Raw genomic sequence first — 21,421 nt, forward strand, 5'->3', positions numbered from 1 at the left:
ATTAGAGTATTTATCCAGTAGATACATTAGAGTATTTATCCAGTAGATACATTAGAGTATTTATCCAGTAGATACATTAGAGTATTTATCCAGTAGATACATTAGAGTATTTATCCAGTAGATACATTAGAGTATTTATCCAGTAGATACATTAGAGTATTTATCCAGTAGATACATTAGAGTATTTATCCAGTAGATACATTAGAGTATTTATCCAGTAGATACATTAGAGTATTTATCCAGTAGATACATTAGAGTATTTATCCAGTAGATACATTAGAGTATTTATCCAGTAGATACATTAGAGTATTTATCCAGTAGATACATTAGAGTATTTATCCAGTAGATACATTAGAGTATTTATCCAGTAGATACATTAGAGTATTTAACTGTTGAAAATGTAATAAAATTGTCCAAACCCATGTTTTGCAAAAAAGGGTTTCACTGGGAAAAATAGATAAAATGGTCAGACTGTTGCACTTTGTCCTTCCGTCACTGAGCCAAACAATTTAATCACTAGTAATATTCTACTGCTCATGGGCATGATCTGTATTCATCGATTTCATTTTATTGCTCTGTTAAAATACGTAAATCTGATGTGCATTAAAAGGATATTTTATTAATGACACAATATCAGAACTCAATATTTATTCATCATGATAATCGATTCAAATAACAAAGTTTTCAAACATGTTTCAAGTCCATAAATGAATTACACTGATTTTAATCTACCATGGATGCCTTATTTTCCCAAATCAAATATCAGATTAAACTGTTTTTAAATACACATAAAAAAAGTCAATAAATAAATTGCACAGCTTTTTTTTTTTATCTGCGAAGAATATCTTTTCGCATCTAGTCGTATACAAGTTTTTCCCACGATAGGACTAAATGAAAATGTTTGGACGGACAAGCATTTCTGTACACTCCTGATGACGCTTTGTCGGATCAAGCGACATGTTATCACTGAAAATGAGTCAATAGGGTGTTCCTTAATCCTTGTTTGGACAAGCGATTCTGATGAAATTTTGAAGCGTCGATAAGATTATCCAGCGAGAGTTTCACAACTAGTATACTTAGAATTGCAATAGCGACACGAACACACCAAGGCGTCGTACACGACATAATATGGGTCCGGATGTTTGGGGTGACAGTTTGGAATGCGCACGCGTCGCTTCTGGACTCGAGCGTACGTACACACGGGGTGGTTGCTAATCTTGAATGGTATTTTGTAATCTGCTATCTGTTTGAAAAGAGAATTTAAATCTGTATTAGTTCCTTCAAACATCATTAAGACAATTTTGAGAGTTAATGGCGATAAAAACTTGGGAATTCATGACTTCCAACAACTTCTAATATTTACTTTAGAATCGAAGTTAAAGTAGTCTATTCAATATGAAATCATATTTTCACAAACTATAACAACTACTCGTCAATAAAAACATTAATTTTCAAGTTTAAGCAATCCCCCCTACAAATGCATTTTTAAAAGATCATTCAGAGACAGCAGACCCCGTTTGTTTCACTAGAATGATGGGTGTAGCTACACGTAACTATAGGCGCTACACCGCATTAGCGCAAGCTCACTAGCGAGGTAGTACAGAGGCCTTACAGTTATACTGATATGTAGACCGCTCAGAAATCAAACAGATTTGCCAGATTTAATCTAATTTGGTGAAAATTGGAATGAAATCCATACAATAATTTTTATGTAATCTTGTTTTTACATACAAATACAATTACTAGTTGATATACCTTCTGTAGTACATGTGAATTTACTATATATTTTTTAATTTCCCTATACCCAAGGCAGATTAGAAATATAATATTTTTACCTCGCTAGAGTCACACCGTCCCCAGCATGAATTGACTGTAATGTAGCCCGAACACTCTAAAATCTCTCCACTAGGTGTAAGGTAAGGTTTCTGTGCAAGAAAATTGTATTCTCTAACCAAACACGATGTGACTCTGTCTAGGTCTACGGCAGAAACGACTGCGAAAAATGCTAGCACCAAAATTAACTGCGGTCTCATGGTGGAATTCTGAAAATAGAATATTAGCTGGTTAAGACAATTTTCAAAAGTTCTTCAATATTTCGGTTTACTTTATTCCCTTCCCGTTGGTTAATTTTAGGCCATAACATACGCATGCATAAACTTGCGTCATTAGAAATATTTAAGCATCAATGATAATTTTGCTGTAAAGTCAGATAAGATATATTAATTATTATATCACCAATAAATCCTATGCACGAACATAATCTAGATTAATTGGTCGATAACATTAACTCGGAGAATTGTATTTATGCACAGGCTATGAAATCTGTTCACAATGTAAACTGCATGTAATCTCCAGAGATGAATAGCTGAGGGATACATCAAATGCAAAACAGATCTGAGGGAAACCACGTAACTTCAATTTTAGGAAATTAATATTTAGATATTAAATCTCATCACGCAAGTTAGGGAAAGGTCTTTGTGTTATACCAGAATGGATGGTTTCTCAGTGCTTCGGAACTGATTATTAAGAGACACCTTGTGCTGCTTCCATCCAACGTGATTTACGATGTGCTGCGGAGAGTTAAGATCGAACCGCGTGTTATGTTAACTAAAGTCGAATAGTCCATTTGTCAATTTCCTCATCATGTTTCAGTGATGGGCGAATAAGAGACAGGTTTGACATTATTCGAAATAGCGGTGATTTTGATTTCTGATAATTATGGAGCGTTAAATTCGATGTATAACATTGCTATAAAAGATCAAACAATTGCAAATCGGTTGCGGAATAAAAGATCTATACAGAAATGGGAAAATTTAAAACGAAGAGTTTGTCGTAATACTAATTACTTCCATTGGCTTCAGGGTATAGCAATATATATTAGTATGAATAGAATAGCATGTGCCCTCATTATAATTTATTTTAGAATAATTCCCATTCATCCCATCATACCCAGTTCTGGACTAGGAAGATTGGTGCTCGTTCTTGCACTTCTTTTGTCCAAAAATGTTAACCTCCTTTTCATATTTAAGCAAGAAAACCAATTATCCTTGGACATGATAAATAACGTTTTTACATTACATTCAATCGCATAATCAGTTGCACACTTTTTAAAGATATTAATGAAGCCTGCAGGTATGTTATAAAGACATTAATGAAGCCTGCAGGTATGCTATAAAGATTGCGTGACACATCCAGGTAACAACACTGCTAAAATAAATTCAATAATAACACATCATGAAACATAACAACATATCAGCTGCAATTACCAAACATACCGTCAATAGTGGCGTTTCCTGTATCCGTTTAATGAATTAAATGTCTAAAGGGGTATAACTCTAGTATCATTCACAAACCTAACCGATCAATACCATTAAATGCTCGTTACTCGTGATAATTTGGTCTGGACGACACTGTCAGCATTGCGATAACAAACTGTATTACTGAGGAGATGTGGCTGTGTATTCTACTTATTAAGAGTCCGTGACGAACCTCTTCCGCCATCTTACAACACCCCCACAAGGGTGGAGGCAACGTTTGTTTTACCAAACCGATAACCATGAAAACCAACTTCTCATAACAACTTAAGATATGCAAATGTTTAACAATTCTTAGATTTTAACGCGAATTTTCTTTCCGTGGCGTGAGACTGACTTCGCATGACGTGAGGTTTCTGGGTGTGTTTTAAACTACAACGTCTATTGGTGTTAAATTTCATTTCTAAAAGCCGGTATTTTTTAACTATCCGTTGGGGTTTTTTTTAGTGTGTGTTTTTGTTTGGTTTGTCATAAATTATCTTACTTTTCAAGAGCAGCACAAAACACATATTGAAATTAGCCATTTATATGCACAAACGTTCATTAAACTTTTGAACAGCAATATTTTTATGAGTGTCACTGAACATTAACAATACTATATACAACCGGCACTTACGCGGGTAATGTAAAAAATCGGTATGGAAAGCTTCATTTCAATTGTTTGTTTGATTAAACTTTGTTTGGTTCCTATTAAGTGCTCGAGGAACAAAATGGAGATTATTCATTTATGTGTTAATAACACAAAAGTTTTGATTGAAGCTGTGTTAAACGTTATTTATTTAGTTTTGAGTCAGACAAACTTCGTAAAAAAAGTCATTAGCTCCCAGTTTAAACACATGTAGGTACACGCCATTGCAAACTGAGTAGAGTACATGTAGTGCTTTTATGCTTTATAGTTACCCTAGATTCAAAGTGATCGGAATCTCATAGAATCGGCATTAACTTTAAGCTTGCTTGCCCCCTCTCCTTCCAAAGTACTAGGAACGTTATTAACTACATGTATATACCGCCGAGATTTTTCATCTTCATTTTTAGCTCACATGAGCTGAAAACTCGAAGTGAGCCTTTCTGATTGTCTGTCTGTAAACTTTTCATATTTTCGACTTCTTCTCTAGAATCACTGGGACAATTTCAACCAAACTTCGCAAAAAACATCCTTGTGTGAAGGGCTTTAAAGTTTTTTCAAATAAAGTGCCACGCCACCTTCAAGGGGAAGATAATCACAAAAATGCAAACAATAGGATGGGGTCATTTAAAAATCTTCTCAAGAACCATTGGGCCATAAGAGCTAACATTTACCTGAAAGCTTCTTGACATAGTGCAGATTCAAGTTTGTTAAAATCATGACCCCCGGGGGTAGGATGGAGCCATAATAGGGGATCAAAATATTACATACAAATATATTAGAGAAAATCTTTTTTAAAAATTCTTCTCACGAAAAATTGGGCCAAAGTTTACATTTCCATGAAACCTTCCTGACATAGTGCAGATTCAAGTTTGTAAAAAAAAAAAAAAAAAAAAAAATTTAATCATGCCACTTGGGGGTAGGTTGGGGCCACAATAGGGATCAAAGTTTTACATGCAAATATATAGGGAACATCTTTCAATATGGGCCAAGTGACTCAGGTGAGCAATGTGGTCCATGCGCCTCTTGTTTCACCTCAAGTGTGTATCTATGAGAAAACTTTGCAAAACTAGTAAATATGTTACTCAAGACGCATTAAAAAATGTGAATCTTATCCATACTTATAAAGAGAATTGTTGCTAAAATCTATGGTGAAAATATTAGCAGATGATGCACCCCTGTATTTAATGGGAGGAGGGGGGGGGGGGGGGTGCACATCCTTCAGTGCACTAGTTTGAGCTTACATTGAATTAATCCGAAATATCTTACGTTTTCCTGGTTATTTTATGATTTTGATATTTACGTGCTAGGAAAACGTCAGAATCGCCATTATGTACATTTGTAAACTGGAAATTTCGTCGCCTCCACCTGGAGGCGGCATTCTTGGGCCAATTTGAAGTACTTGCGAGCCGAATTCAATGTAAAACTCATAACTAATCAATAATACGATACAAACAGTCTCTTAAAAACATTTTAACAAACTGTTGAATTTTGTTTTGAGTCACGTGACTCGTCAAATGACAGTAAAAATTCGGTTGACTACAAATTGTGTGCATCTGCTATCTAATTTTGTAAAAATACTTTCTTTTAATCGAAATTTCCAGTTTACTCTGAATGGCACGGTAAATATAAAATCATGAGAAAGCCAGGAAAACGTCAGATATTTCGGACAAACATTGAATGAAAACAACCTTGGGCTGGCTGGTGTGTATCGAAATTGGAAACAAACCAGGATCTAGCAAATTTGTGAGGTCTTTACTATGCTTAAATCTAACTTTTTAAACAACGTTCCAAATCTGAGTTAAAATACGTGCTCAGTAACACCCCCCCCCCCCCTTTGCTTGTCGTAAGAGGCGACTAAATGGGGTAGTCCCTCTCATGAAACCACAAAAACCGAGGACCCGTATCATAGCAGGCGTGGCACGATAATGATCCCTCCCTGCTCAAAGGCCATAAGTGCCGAGCATTGGTGTAAATTTTGCAGCCCTTCGCCGGCAATGGTGACGTCTCCATATGAGTGAAATATTCTCGAGAGGACGTTAATCAAAGCCCATTGGCACTTTGTTAAGTACATTTTTACCATTTAGATGTTTGTCTCTTATTTAAAATGGCTGAAATATTGCCAAAACCCCAATCAATCAACTTATTTTACAAGTTTTATCGTATTTTTACATCCTTTCTTACTATTGATTTCATGTTTACATTTAAAAAAACAAACAAACGTGGACACCATTTCAGCTGAAAAGTATTTCTAATGGTCAACCAAAATTTCAATATCAGGTGTTGAATTACAAGTGAGATACAGCAATTCTTCGATATGTACATGTAAACAAGGCTCGTGCCATGTTTTTGTTTACATATATATTGCTTTATAGAAAACATGTTTAAAACAACATAAGATGTCCCAAACACTAGAAACTACTTCATTGTGTTCAGAATTAACTTGTAAATTGAAAACAAGATGTGTTTGTGAAACACAAATGCCCCCGATATTGGCCAATTCCGAAGATGGTCAAGGTCACAAGGACAAATATCTTGGTACCAGTTGAAAGATCTTGTCACAGGAAATGCTCATGTGCAATAGGAAAGTTTTAATATTTACCATTTAGAAGTTATAACCAATGTCAATTTTTTAAAAAGTAGGTCAAATGTCAAGGTCAAAAGGTTTAGCATCAACGGAAAGGTCTTGTCACAAGGAATACTCATGTGAAATATCAAATCTCTAGCACTCACTGTTCAAAAGTTATTAGCAAGGTAAATGTTTTCAAAAAGTAGGTCAAACTCCAAGGTCACAGGGTAAAAAATGTCGCTACCCACGGAAAGGTCTTGTCACAAGGAATACTCATGTAAAATATCAAAGCTCTAGCACTTACTGTTCAAAGTAATTAGCAAGGTTCAAGTTTCAAACAGGTCAAAAGCAATATGCCCCCGATCTTCGATCTCGGGGGCATAAAAATATGCTTTCAACGAAGCGTTTACTAGTATATTTAACATGTGTAAACAAAAACATGGCACGAGCCTTGTTTACATAACAAAGAATTGTGAACTCTGTATCTCCCATGTACCTTAACAACTGACATTAAAATTTTTGCTAACCATTAGAAATATCTTATTTTACCATTCCAAAATGGGAAAGTAAAACTCAAACTGTGTCCATGCCCCTTTAAATCTGCACAACGTGAATTGCCCTACATTCATACGCATATTACGAAGTAGTTCGAAATTTAGGATAAGAAAACAGCTATTTTAAATAATTTATAGTTGGCGTCAATATAATTACACCAAAAGAATTTCATAATATGATTAAATATTTAGTACAAAACATAAATGTTGGATATTACAAACTTTTACAAGATTTCCGTAAAAAGCCGTTGACAAAGGTATAGCGCGTACTAGTAGCGCACGGAACTCTGGGTAGAGAATGGTTGGGGTCCTCAAGTGATTGCGTCATTATTAACGTAACCAGTATGAAAGGTGAAGATAACGAACAGTGATCAATCTCATAACTCCTATAAGCAATACAATATAGATAGTTGGGCAAACACGGACCCCTGGACAAACCAGAGGTGGGATCAGGTGCCTAGGAGGAGTAAGCATCCCCTGTCGACCGGTCACACCCGCCGTGAGCCCCATATCCTGATCAGGTAAACGGAGTTATCCGTAGTCAAAGTCAGTGTGCCAAGAACGGCCTAACAATCGTGCCAAGAACGGCCTAACAATCGGTATGAAACACGTCAGACAGCATTTGACCCAATGATAGGTTGTATTGACGAACTAGATCGTTATAACGACCATAGAATTTGCGAAATACTGACTTCAATCGAGATTGTTGAAATCCTTGTATCATCAACTTGTTTGTCAGTAGTTTGCCTCGATTTAAAAACCGACTATACACAGAACAAGCTTTTATCGTATCAAATCAGTTGAGAGATATAAACACCGTGTGCAGGTGACAATGGAATAATGCTACATAAATATGGGAAGTTGACGATAAAGAAGCTGAAATCATCTCGTTTGTCATAGAGTTGAGTTGTCAGTTTGCCGTTAATGTCTACTTTCGATATAATATCTAAGTATGTAGCAGAAGTGGATGACTGGTGTCTTTTATTTCGAGCTCACTTGGATATATCGAATCACCGCCGCGGTGGCCGAGATGTTAAAGGGTTCGCCCCGAATGCGGAAGACCGGGGTTCGAATCCCAGCCGCGACAGATCTAAGTCGTTAAGACAGGTAGTGACAGTTCCATCGCCAAACGCTCAGCATCAGGTGTGAATGTCACGGGTCCTTAAAAAACGGATGTCCCGTGTCACGGTTAAGAACCCTCACTGCTCAATGGCCGTAAGTGCCGAGCATAGGCCTAAATTTGAAGCCCTTCACCGGTCTTGGTGACGTCTCCATATGGGTGAAAAATTCTCGAGCGAGACGTTAAGCAAGTAACAATCAATCAATCGAATCGACATGAATGAAAGTAATAGACAAAACGTCGTCAATTTTTGTGATTATGAGTATGTGATTTTTCGCAGTGCTTGGCATCTTTAGATCAGGGTAATGATGTCTTTAACATGTCAGCAATTCGTTTTACCAATATTTTTTGACGATTTTAAAAAACCAAAATGAATATACCAGAAATTACATGTGGAACCAACGTATGCAATTAATAACTTGTAATCCTTTCACACTGAGGATAAAATCATGTACATCAGGTGTCAATGAACGGAACATGTTAAATTATATACCGAATCCGTATCTCTAAATAAATGTAATTTGTGTTGAAATCTGCTAGTGATTCAATATTTTGAAAATTAATTTTTGTGCAAATCAAGTTAAAGCAATACAAGCTATAACTGACGGCAAATAAAAAACGAATACCGCAAACGGTACAATATACGCCCGTCGGACAGTGAAATTCAACCTGGAAGCATATTGTGCACTCTGAATTGATACAACACACATTCTGAATAGAAAAGCCTTAAATTGGGTCGTGGTGCACCAATCCATCTGATATGTGAACTGATTATGTATTAAATTTTCACTGAGATTGAGGTTGTGACAAAATGTTGGTGCAATATCTATTTATGATGATAAAAAGTCCAGGAAGCCATTTGATCTACTTTTAGCCCTAAAGTCGGTCATGGTGCACCAATTAAGTTGAAATGTGAACTGATTATGTATTTCTCTGAAAGGGAGGTTGTGACTTCAGAATAATAACTGTGACCATACCCCCCAAAAATCTGGAAAACTGTTTGGCCTACTTCTACCCTTAAAGTACTCTAGGTCGTAGTGCGCCAATCCAGCTGAAATGTTAACTGCACTTGTCCTCCTCCGAGTTGATTGATTGATGTTTTCCGCCACACTCAGCAACTTTTCAGTTATCTGGTGACGCCCAGTGTTTATTGGTGGAAGAGAGAACCCAGATACAATATACCTGGGAAGAGACCACCGACCTTTCGAAAGTAAACTGAGAAACTTTCTCACCGGCGCGAGCGGGATTCGAACCCGCGCCGACAGAGGTGAGAGGCCGTGTGATTTTGATCGCGATGCTCTAACCACTCGGCCACGGAGACCCCTCCTCCGAGAGGAAGCTTTTGACTAAATATCAGGGCAAGATCTGTATCCGTAACGAAACAAAAGCTCAGAAAACTGTCTGACCTATTTTTAGTCCAAAAGTAAGTCAAGGATGGACCAATCCTGCTGAAATGCAAACTGAACTTGTATTCCTCTGAGATGAAGCCTTTGACTAAATATTAGGGCAATAGCTGTATCCGTAATGAAAAAAAAGCCTCGAAAACCGTTTGACCTATTTATTCCAAAAAGTAAGGCCAGAATAGACCAATTTAGCTGAATTTCAATGCAAACTGAACTTGTATTCCTCTGAGAGGAAGCCTTTGATTAAATATCAGGGCAATATCTGCATCCGTAATGAAAACCCCCCAAAGAAAACTGTTTGACCTATTTTTCACAAAGCCCGGAAAACTGTTTGACCTATTTTCCCCCCCAAAATAGGTCAAGTATTGACCAATCCAGCTGAAATGCAAACTGAACTTGTATTCCTCTGAGAGGAAGCCTTTGATTAAATATCAGGGCAATATCTGCATCCGTAATGAAAACCCCCCAAAGAAAACTGTTTGACCTATTTTTCACAAAAAGGAGGTCAAGGATGGACCAATCTAGCTAAAATGCAAACTGAACTTGTACGCCTTTGATTAAATATCAGGGCAATATCTGTATTGAAAAAAAAGCCCGGAAAACTGTTTGACCTATTTTTCCCCCCAAAATAGGTCAAGTATTGACCAATCCAGCTGAAATGCAAACTGAACTTGTATTTCTCTGAGAGGAAGCTTTTGACTAACTATTAGGGCAATATCCGTGTCCGTAATGAAAAAAAAAGCGCGAAAAACTGTTTGACCTATTTTTTCCAAAAAGTAGGTCAAGTATTGACCAATCCAGCTGAAATGTAAACTGAACTTGTATTCTTCGGAGAGGAATCCTTTGACTATCTATCAGGACAATGTCTGTATCCCTAATGAAAAAAGCCCGGAAAACTGTTTGACCTTTTTTAAAAACTGAGAAGTAGGTGAAAGATTGACCAAACCAGCTGAACTTGTATTCCTCCGAGGGAAACCTATGACTAAATATCAGGGCAATATCTGTATCCATAATCAAAAACAGCCCGGAAAACTATTTGACCTACTTTTAGTCCTAATGTAGGTCACGGACGGACGGACCAATCCAGCTGAAATGCAAACTGAATTCGTATTCCTCTGAAAGGAAGCTTATGTGTAAATTTCAGGGCAATATCTGTATCTGTAACGAAAAAAAAGTCCGGAAAACTGAACTATTTTTAGCCCTAAAGTAGTTCAAGGATGGACCAATCCAGCTGATATACAAACTCACTCTTACAATTCTTGAAGGAAATATTGTGACCAAATTTCAAAGTTGTGCATGTATTCATTACGGAAAAAGTCCGGACAACATGACCCGGGACGGACGGACGACCAGCCAGCCAGCCAGCGCCATAACATAATACGTCCCGTCTAATGACGGGCGTATGATAAAAGAACAAATATTTAATATGTTTGTGATTGAATATATGAAAGGTGAAGATAACGAACAGTGATCAAAGTGAATCTGAAGTAATAAACCCGTCAAATCAGCAGAAAATATCGATTCATGAATCATGACCGGTCAACAGGGGATGCTTACTCCTCCTAAGCACATGATCTCACCTCTAAAGAAACTTCCAGGGTCTGCACGCCCAGCCGCGAGAAATGCTGATTTGAGTTAACTCCCCTACTTGACAGACCTCATTATCCCACAGATCGATACAGATGATGTGATATTGTTGATTGGTACAGACAACCCTTTCGCACACATTCCGCTTGAAGCACGTGCCGGTGAAGTATGTGCAGTGTTGCTCCTTCACAGAGGAGCTCGAAAATTTGAGGAAAGAGAAACCTGTCAAACTTGACAGTCGTATCGCATCATTAAATCCTCCATTGTCTCCTATATTTTAAGAATCATTTGCTTGATTGACATCAAACTTGGCACACTGGTACAGCTTATATAGCAGATACGCAGATATTGCCTGCTCAATATTTTAAAATGGTTTGACACTACTATTCTTAAATGATCCATGTGTATAACTCTAATTTTGCACCATGGGGCCATACATGTTTTACAAACATTTCTTGTATTATTTTATACTATAATTAGTAGTTTGGTATAAAGAGTGGAAATTTTTGTTTAGCTGCGCCGATGTATTTCTCCCGGCAGGACTGCTCTTATCGGACAGGTAACTTTGGCTTACAACATCTTTCACGAGAGCAAGTGATAGAGACTCGCACAAGGCCGATAGCAAAAGAGTTGTTTTCGTCGGACCTGACTGAATTTCTATCGGCCTTACTCGTATTAAATGGAACACACACACGTCAAAAAGTAGACCTTTTCAAAACGGTCGTACACTCTTCAGAAATTGATCGCTCGTAAAGCCAATGATAGTGGTTAAAACACCTGGATGAAAGGTGAAAATAACGAACCGAGTTGGATGTATCCTATCCGTTCATGGCTGAATAAACAAATAATGATGCTAGAATGTAAAACTTATACGGTACCAATTTTGATTTTACGTCCCTCTCGAGAATATTTCACTCATATGAAGACGTCACCACTGCTGGTGAAGGGCTGCAAAATTTAGGCCTATGCTCGGCGCTTATGGCCATTGAGCAGGGAGGGATCTTTATAGTGCTACACCTGCTGTGACACGGGACCTCGGTTTTTGCGGTCTCATCCGAAGGACCACCCCATTTAGTCGCCTCTTGCGACAAGCAAGGCGGTACTGAGGACCTATTCTAACCCGGGTGACAATATGACACTACGAAGCAAACCGAAAGGGAGAAAAGACATAAACGACGATATTGGCGTAATCTTAAACGCAATGAAAGAGAACGTGGAAGAAAGGAGAAGTTATTATGGAGGTGAAGATAACGAACAGTGATCAATATAATAACTCCTAAAAATCAATACAAAATAAATAGTTTGGCAAACACCAGAGGTGGGGTCAGGTGGCTAGGAGGAGTAAGCATCCCCTGTCGATCGGTCACACCCGCCGTGAGCCCTATATCCTGATCAGGTAAACGGAGTTATGGAGGGGGTTACATTCATTGCAGACCGTGATGTTGGAGACAATGCGAATGTCCTTGCAGATATAAACACATTAGGATGAAAATGCCATGTTTCTTGAAAGGCACAAAACAGGACACAAAAGAGGAGTCTAATAACCAAGGTCATTTTAATTCATTTCATATAAGCGTTATTAAGTGGATGAATTGAAATATAGTTAATGTACATTTCTCATGAGAATGCTAATAATATATAGACTTGGTTTAACATTCCAATGTAGGTTAGATGGATTGTAGAAGACTACTGTAAGATGTCAAGACGCGCCAGCCTCATTTTTTGTGTGCATACGTTTTTTTTGTGTTGTGACATCGTCCCCGAATGAGTTTCGATAGCGCGGTATTTTCTTTCATGTACAGAGCTTATAAATAACATGATTATACATCGAATGTGTGAATGTTCGATAGTTAAACTATTTAATTTACTTGTTGTAAATATGCTTTGAGCGTGGCATTATTTCTGATGCCGTAGTTAGTTGTATTTTGTTAGCCTAACCTTACCTCGAGTGTTCCCGAGTGCTTTGTTTATTGTTGACGGTCTTTTCCCATAATGCATTGCGCATAATTTGTGCACAAGTATTATTACAGAATTTAATTGCAATATTTATTTAAAATAGTATTACAGTCAATTGTTTTATAGGCAATGATTGTTAATTATTGCGCTTGATTAATTTATTTAATTATTTTTATCGTGTGGGAATATTTAGTGTGGGAAAGGGGGAGGTATCGATAATCGGTAGTTTTGTACGCGACGCTTTTGATTGGTCGCGTTTCATGATGTCATGATATGCAACGTAAATATCCGAGTACTTGCAGACTATACGGAGTTGCTACATTTACAGAGTACCAAGAGGGTGTGTATTGCTCTGTTAGATATTTTCTAAGTTCCAAGTAGGGGGAAACTTAAGTTTTGCTATTTAACATTCATGAAAGGAGTCGTGGTTTGTTAATATAGGCTGATTAGTTTTAGCAGCGAGTGCTAAGTGTTTTACATTACTGGTTGAGATTACCAGTTTTAGTATTTTAGTATTAGTAGCAGCTAACCAGTTTACAGAGTGCCGAGAGGGTTTACTCTGTTTGATAACTTTCTAAGTTCAAGTAGGAAAGTTAGGTTTATCGCTAATTAGCATTCACGGAGGGTTGTGATTTGTTAATATTTAGCGTTGAGTTTTAGCAGCGAGTGCTAAGTGTTTTATATTACTGGTTGGGATTGCCAGTCAATACCACGTCAGATATTTAATTATCGTTACTGGTTAAATATTTACCAGTGTCGTTCATTAATGGTTAGGTTGCCCAGTCTCCTTGGATTTAATTAATATTTCTTGGGTATTACTGGTTGAGTTTACCAGTTGCTTGAACTACTGGTTAGATTTACCAGTTTTCTTGGATTTAATTAATGTTTCTTGAATTCATTACCGGTTGAGTTTACCAGTCGCTAAATTACTGGTTAAAATATTACCGGGTCAGAATACATACATGTAAGACAAGAATGTAAACTCGTAATTATCTTTTATTCATTAAACTTTTATAAAACTGAATAAATCTGTGTTCAGAATAAATTTGTTATTCGTTTAAAATACAAGACTTGTGTGTTTTCGTTCTTTAGTAATTATTTACATTATTTCAAGGAGTGATAATCCAGTGCGTTAGTGTTCCGGTGACGTTACACTACCTACGTAAGACTGAAACGATGATGGTATATTGGAAGAACAGTACCAAATACACAGAATATGTGCGCATTGTAGCCGGTATAGGTAACATATTCTCCACATCTGAGCTCAAACATCGCTGACGAAGTTCAAGCCTTTTAATGAAGATGCTTTACCTCTATCGTCAAGCGCATGGGATGTGCGTCCGCGTAGAGACAAGGGGATATAATCAAAGGTCTAGTCGTGGAAGAAGTTTGACACATTATATGTCGCTCTAGTCTTCCCTAAATTTATCGAGGATGAAATCCGTAGTTTGAGGCTTGGCACATATCAAATTCAGATAACTAAAGATTACATTCAACATTTTGTAAGAAAGGTAAAGATAACAAACAGCAACCAATCTGATAACTCCTATAAGCAATACGAAATAGATAGATGGGCAAACACGGACCCCTGGACACACCAGAGGTGGGATCAGGTGCATAGGAGGTGTAAGCATCCCCTGTTGACTGGTCACACCCGCCGTGAGCCCATCACGATCAGGCAAACGGAGTTATTGCAGGTCTTAAAATTAATATCATTTTATATTGATAAATATGTTCTGCCACAACGATTCTGATTATTTATTCTTCATACGGATGACACAAAAAGAGACAAAGATATAATTACCATTATATACGTAGTAGACTGAATGTAAATAAAGCCTACTGAATCTAGTTGTATTATAACGTAAAACTTATAAGGTACCAATTTTGATGCACCAAATGCGCATTTCGACAAATAATGTCTCTTCAGTGTTGCTCAACCGAAATGTTTGAAATCCGAAATAACAATGAAGTTTTAGAACTATTTAGTCAAAAACAGCGTGCCAAAAAAAGTGGAGTCAAATCCGTCTAAGGATAAGAGCTATCCATGAGGGAGATAATCTTTAATTTTGAAATGAATTTCTAAATTTCATAACAGCAATTAAATATACATTCGTATTTTCAAGCTAGTAACGAAGCACTTAGCTACTGGGCTGTAGAGACCCTCGGGGACTAACAGTCCGCCAGCAGAGGCCTCGACCCAGGGGTCATAATGTTAAACTTATACGGTACCAATTTTGATGCACCAAATGCGCATTTCGACAAATAATGTCTTATCAGTGATGCTCAACCGAAATGTTTGAAATCCGAAATAACATTGAAGGTTTAGAGCTATTATAGGGAAGAACAGTGTGCCAAAAAAGTGGAGTCAAATTCGTTTAAGGATAAGAGCTACATATGCGTGAGGGAGATAATCCTTGAAATGTTTGAAATCCGAAATAACAATAACGCTGTCATGATCGTGTGCAGGATTGGACAAAACAAGATGGTAGACGGCAGTTCCAAACAAAGGTAGGCTCTTAAAACTCTTCATTTTACCGACTTACTAGACGACGAATTAATGAATTTAAGTCAGGTGCTTAGGGGGAGTAAGCATCCCCTGTCGACCGGTCACACCCGTCGTGAGCCTTATATCTTGATCAGGTACATGGAGTTATACGTAGTCAAAATCAATGTGCCAAGAACAGCCTAACAATCGGTATGACAAAAGGAATGTATCGTAAGGGTTCTTGTGAAGTTTATGAAACCAGTATAGGCACGGTAACTCATATTCATCAATCCTATTGACTGAAGCATGATTATGAAGAATATTATTTTTTGAAAGGGCAGTTGAAGGAATAAGTACGATTATCAAATGTGGAATTAATGCCAAGTTCATTTAAAATACAGTTGTATGATTGATTGTATCTTGCTTAACGTCTCGCTCGAGAATTTTTCACTCATATGGAGACTTCACCAAGACCGGTGAAGGGCTTCAAATTTAGGCCTATGCTCGGCGCTTACGGCCATTGAGCAGTGAGGGTTCTTTAGCGTGCCACACCTGTGACACGGGACATTCGTTTTTAAGGTCATCTCTGAGGACCCGTGACATTCACACCTGATGCCGAGGGTTTGGCGATGGAACTATCACTACCCGTTTTAACGACTTGGGTCTGTCGCGGCCGGGATTCAAACCCCGGCCTACCGCATGCGGGACGAACGCTCTAACCTCTCGGCCACCGCGGCGGTAAAAAAAAAATTATACAGTTGTAATAACGAGCCTAGAAACAAAGACACTTGATCAATTATATATAGTATACAGATCGAATTTTTGGGGCAAGGACCGTCAAACTTGGTACACATAATCCTCATGCCAACTGAGGGATGTCTTTCGTTCTTTAAGATCAAAATATCAGTTAATAGGAAAACCTTGTAGGTAGAATACAGACTGAACTAGACCTATTTGGGCTAGGATCGTAAAACTTGCTACTCATGCCAAGTGGAGGACACCTTTTGTTCTTCAAGGTGAAAGTCGTAATACCACTTTGTAGGAAAATCTGGTATGCAGAATACAAACTGAATCCCTGGGGCTAGGAACCATATACTCCTTATGACAAGCAGAGGATGCCTATTGTTTTTCAAGGTCAAAGTCGTAGTAACAGTAAATACATGCAGAAAAACCTATTAAGCAGAATACAGACCGAATTAATGGGTCTAGAATCTGTTGTGTTCGATTTCTATTTGCACTAATCTGACCTAGATTATTTTAGAGAGTTTCGTTTACTTGTCTTTGATACCTGTGACCGATATTGTTCTAGACTTCCGCTAAGATTACGTAATGGTTGCATCATTGTCTTTAAACATTGCACTAGAAAGGTCACTCCTATTTTATATACACTTAAATTCTTATGAGAAGAACGCTCTTCAATTACGATTTTTGAAATTACTATTTTCGTGTGTGTAGATTCTGATTGGATTTATTGTTCAACTACCGAAGTTATTATTTTGCTATTGTACCAATTTTCTTTCAATTATTACTTGTAAATAAACATTTATATATTGTCTCTTGTTTGTAAATAATACTGCGCTATATTAAGGTTTGTTCTGACCGTTAACAGACCGTCAAACTTGATCCACATACTCCTCATGCCAAAAGGGATGCCTTTTGTTCTTCAACTCAAGGTCAAAGTCGTAGTACCACTTAGTAGGACAACCTTGTTGGCAGGATACAGATCGAACCATTTGGGCTAGGATCGTCAAACTGGCTACATATACACCTTATGCCAAGCGGAGGATGCCTCGTCACAGAAGTAGTATCGGTTAATAGAAAACCCTTCTAAGCAGAATACAGGCCGAACTATTGGAGCAAGGACCGTCAAACTTTGAACACATATTCCTCGTGCCAAGTGCAGGACTTCTTTTCTTCAAGGTCAAATCTTACGGTCTTTGTATCAACTAGTAGGCATGATACAGACTGAACAGCTTGGGTAAGGACCGTCAAACCTGGTACACCTACATCTTATGCCAAGTGGAGGATGACAATTGTTTTTCAAGGTCAAAGAACAAGGCCATACTACTTGTAAGTTAATAGGAAAACCTCGTTTTCGTTACAGGTAGATATTGCTCTAAAATTTTGTCACAAGCTTCCTCTCGTAAGAATATAAGTTCAGTCTGCATTTCAACTGGATTGGTGCACCATGACCTACTTTAGGGGTAAACGTAGATCCAAGGTTTCCAGATATTTATTATCACTCTGTCTGTCTGTCTCCAGATTCGTGTCCGGGCCATAACTTCTTTGTTCTTTGACATAGGCATACCATATTTGACACATAAGTGTATCACCATGTACCTTCATATGACCTTGACTTCAAGGTCAAAATTAAACGTTTTTACAATGGATTCGTGTCAGGGCCATGACTTCTTTGTTCTTTAACATAGGCATACCATATTTGACACATGAGTGTATCACCATGAGACGATGTGTTAGGTACCTTCATTACCTCTATATGACCTTGAATTTTGACGTCAAGGTCAAAATTGATTTTAGGGTTTTGACAGTCATACCATAAGACAAGGGTGTATGACCATGAGACGATGTGTCATGTACATTCATGACCTCTTTATAACCTTGACCTTTGATATCAAGGTCAAAATTATAGGTTTATACCATGGATTTGTGTTCGGACTATACCTTCCATTTTCTTCTACAAAGGCATACTATATTTTTACACTCGGGAAAAACGTAATTTATGCCTATTAACAACACCCTTTGGGGTAAGCGGGGGTATTCTTAGTGAGCATTGCTCACAGTACCTCTTGTTTCGTTAGGTCTACAGGGATGTAATTAGTAACTTAATCCGTGGATTGATTGTATCTTGTTTAACGTTTCTCTCGAGACTTTTTCTCTCATATCAAGACGTCACCAAGACCGGTGAAGGGCTTCAAATATAGGCCTTTGCTCGGCGCTTACGGTCATTGAGCAGTGAGGGTTCGTTAACATTTTACAGCCCTTCACCGGCAATAGTATCGTCTCCATATGAGTGAGAACTTATCGAGAGGGACGTTAAACAACGTACAAATCGATCTTCGTCAGTGTGAAAGTTTGACCTTGTACATTGACTGTGCTTGGGAAATATATTCAATGTTCGTTACCTGGGTATATGCAGTGTATTGGCTTTCATTATTCAAAGAAAGATAACTCCATCATGTTTATTGTCTTAACATGTGTAATACATGTATGTCATCATTATTGTAGTTGTTGAGTAAAACTTTTGATCTAGTGTGCACACATGTTATTTGACTTGGAGCAGTATCTATGGCACGCCAAATTCACAAAAATGAGGTAAACATAGTTTCACAGTTGAAAAACTAAGTTTATCGACTGTAAACTATAGTTTACGGACCGTAACATATGAGTGAAAAATTCCCAAGAGGGGCGGACAATAAACAATATCTAATCACATAAACTAAATGCATGATTATGAAGATGTTCATGAAGCTCTCTGCTAAATTTTGAAATTCATGGCTCCTTGATCAGGGGTTCAGGTCCTTGTGGAGGGCCAATATGGCCACATAATAAAAAAAATTATAAAACGTTATTTTTTCTTTAATTTCACAGTCATGTGAGGATCCGGGTTAGAATAGGTCCTCAGTACCCCCATTGCTTGTTGTAAGAGGCGATTAAATGGGGCGGTCCTTTAGATGAGACCGCAAAAACTGAGGTCCCGTGTCGCAGCAAGTGTAGCACGGTAAATATCCCTTCCTGCTCAATGGCCATAAGTGCCGAGCGTAGGCCGAAATTTTGCAGCCCTTCACCGGTAGGGGTGACGTCTCCATATGAGTGAAATATTCTCGAGAGGGACGTAAAACAATATTCAATCCACAGTCTTGTGAGATAAATTATTTCATGGTTATTATACGATGTCCGTAATGTCCTTTTCTAAAATTGTGAAATTCATTCAATGTTCGGGGGGGGTGGGGGGGGGGTCAAAATGATTTTTACGATTTAAACTTCCAATCTTCCTTCCTCTGAAAATGAATAGGTGTTGTGTGCAGATTTTGAAAGATGGTGCATCAAAATTGGTATTGTATAAGTTTTACATTATGAACCCTTGGTCGAGGCCTCTGCTGGTGGACTGTTAGTCCAGTCCCTGAGGGTCTCTACAGCCCAGTAGCTAAGTACTTACTTGCTGTTATAAAATTTAGAAATTGATTTCAAAATTAAGGAGTATCTCCCTCACGCATAGCTCTTATCCTTAGACGAATTTGACTCGCACTTTTTTTGGCACACTGTTGTTCCCTAAAATAGCTCTAAAACTTCATTGTTATATCGGATTTCAAACATTTCGGTTGATCATCACTGAAGAGACATTATTTGTCGAAATGCGCATCTGGTGCATCAACATTGGTACCGTATAAGTTTTACATTATAAACATTTGCACTAAGCACTCCATATTGAGACTTAAATGCAAATTTGAGACTCCCTGTATGGGCTATGATGATCAGGTGACCGTTTAGGCCAGTGGGTCTCGTGTTTAGATATTGAAATACCTAACCCAGACGTAAATGATGCAGCAATAGACAATGTTTACAAAGCTGCAGTAAAGAAATTGAGTGAACATACAAACGTTACGTACAATGTATGAAAGATCTGCATATACAGTCGTAGTCTAGTTTAGACCGGATTAGAGAGCGATACAGATGTATCACTGAAGAGACATTATTTGTCGAAATGCGCATCTGGTGCATCAAGATTGGTACCGTATAAGTTTTACATGTATCTGCTCCCCGTTTTGTTTTAATCATATCAAGAGCTTTTGTACATTTTTCTTTGAACATTGCTATATGAGGAATAAAAGAAAGTCTATCATAAAAAATGACACCTAAGAAATTTCAACTCTTTTACAACTTTAAATTGTCTTGCGAAAGGGAAAAAAGTCATACCTGTAAAAAGGAGGGTCGATTTGCACAATGGTGCAGGAGTAAAACACATTCAAAGGGAAAATAAAAGATAAATGGAGTTATGTAAAACAAGTGAATGACGCATCGACTGAAAGTCCTGAAGAATATGACTACATTTTTACAGTTTTAATAAAACCAATTCTAGAACAGAAATGGGCAGGTTGCTTTGAAATATGTTATTGAGTAGTTGGTTACATAAAGTAGGTACTATGCTTAAAAATGATAGATTTCAGCTGCATGTCAATTTTTCTGGGAGGGGGGAGGGGGGGGGGGGCTTTCACCAAGACACATACACATCTTTAATGTGTCCATCACAATTGTACAAAGTTTTAGGAAAGTCAAGTTATGGGTGTAAGAGGGGCTGATTTCACAAAATAGGTACCGTACGTCTATTCAAGATATGCTTAAAATACCCGCCCACTATGCTATCATTGACAGTATCTTCGTGATCTTTGGTGATCAGGTCTTCCAACAGTCTGTTGGAATTCCCATGGGCACGAATTGTGCTCCTTTGTTAGCTGACCTGTTTCTATATTCATATGAAGCAAAATTTATTCAAAAACTTCTATGTGAGAAGAAAATATCTCTCGCTGTGGCCTTCAATTCAACATTTCGATATATCGATGACGTTTTGTCTATTAACAACAATAACTTTCATTCATATGTCGATTTGATGTATCCCTGTGAGCTCGAACTAAAGGACACCACAGAGTCGTCCACTTCTGCTTCATACTTAGATATTTTATTGAAAGTAGACATTAACTGCAAATTGACAACTCAACTGTATGACAAACGGGATGATTTCAGCTTCTCCATCGTCAACTTCCCATATTTATGTAGCAATATTCCATT

At 37.7% G+C, this 21,421-nt stretch overlaps 1 protein-coding gene across 1 annotated transcript; it reads right to left on the reverse strand.

Moving 5' to 3' along the window:
- Window positions 1-633: 633 nt before the first annotated feature.
- Window positions 634-2,565, reverse strand: LOC125649078 (thyrostimulin beta-5 subunit-like). The gene is made up of 3 exons (XM_048876306.2): window positions 2,487-2,565; window positions 1,836-2,042; window positions 634-1,243 (listed from the first exon to the last, which is right to left on the reverse strand). Exons 2-3 carry the CDS (start codon window positions 2,031-2,033, stop codon window positions 1,046-1,048), a joined length of 396 nt encoding a protein of 131 aa, XP_048732263.1. The 5' UTR covers window positions 2,034-2,042; window positions 2,487-2,565; the 3' UTR covers window positions 634-1,045.
- Window positions 2,566-21,421: the final 18,856 nt, after the last annotated feature.

The sequence above is a fragment of the Ostrea edulis genome, chromosome 5, assembly GCF_947568905.1.
Source record: "Ostrea edulis chromosome 5, xbOstEdul1.1, whole genome shotgun sequence".
In the NCBI taxonomy this organism is placed as follows: domain Eukaryota; kingdom Metazoa; phylum Mollusca; class Bivalvia; order Ostreida; family Ostreidae; genus Ostrea; species Ostrea edulis.

Excerpts from the sequence above, each read along its gene's own strand:
- LOC125649078 (XM_048876306.2), bottom strand. The coding sequence starts at position 2,033 with ATGAGACCGCAGTTAATTTTGGTGCTAGCATTTTTCGCAGTCGTTTCT. Across the intron at positions 1,244-1,835 it reads GACGGTGTGACTCTAGCGAG|ATAGCAGATTACAAAATACC; the intron begins GTAAAAATATTA and ends CTTTTCAAACAG.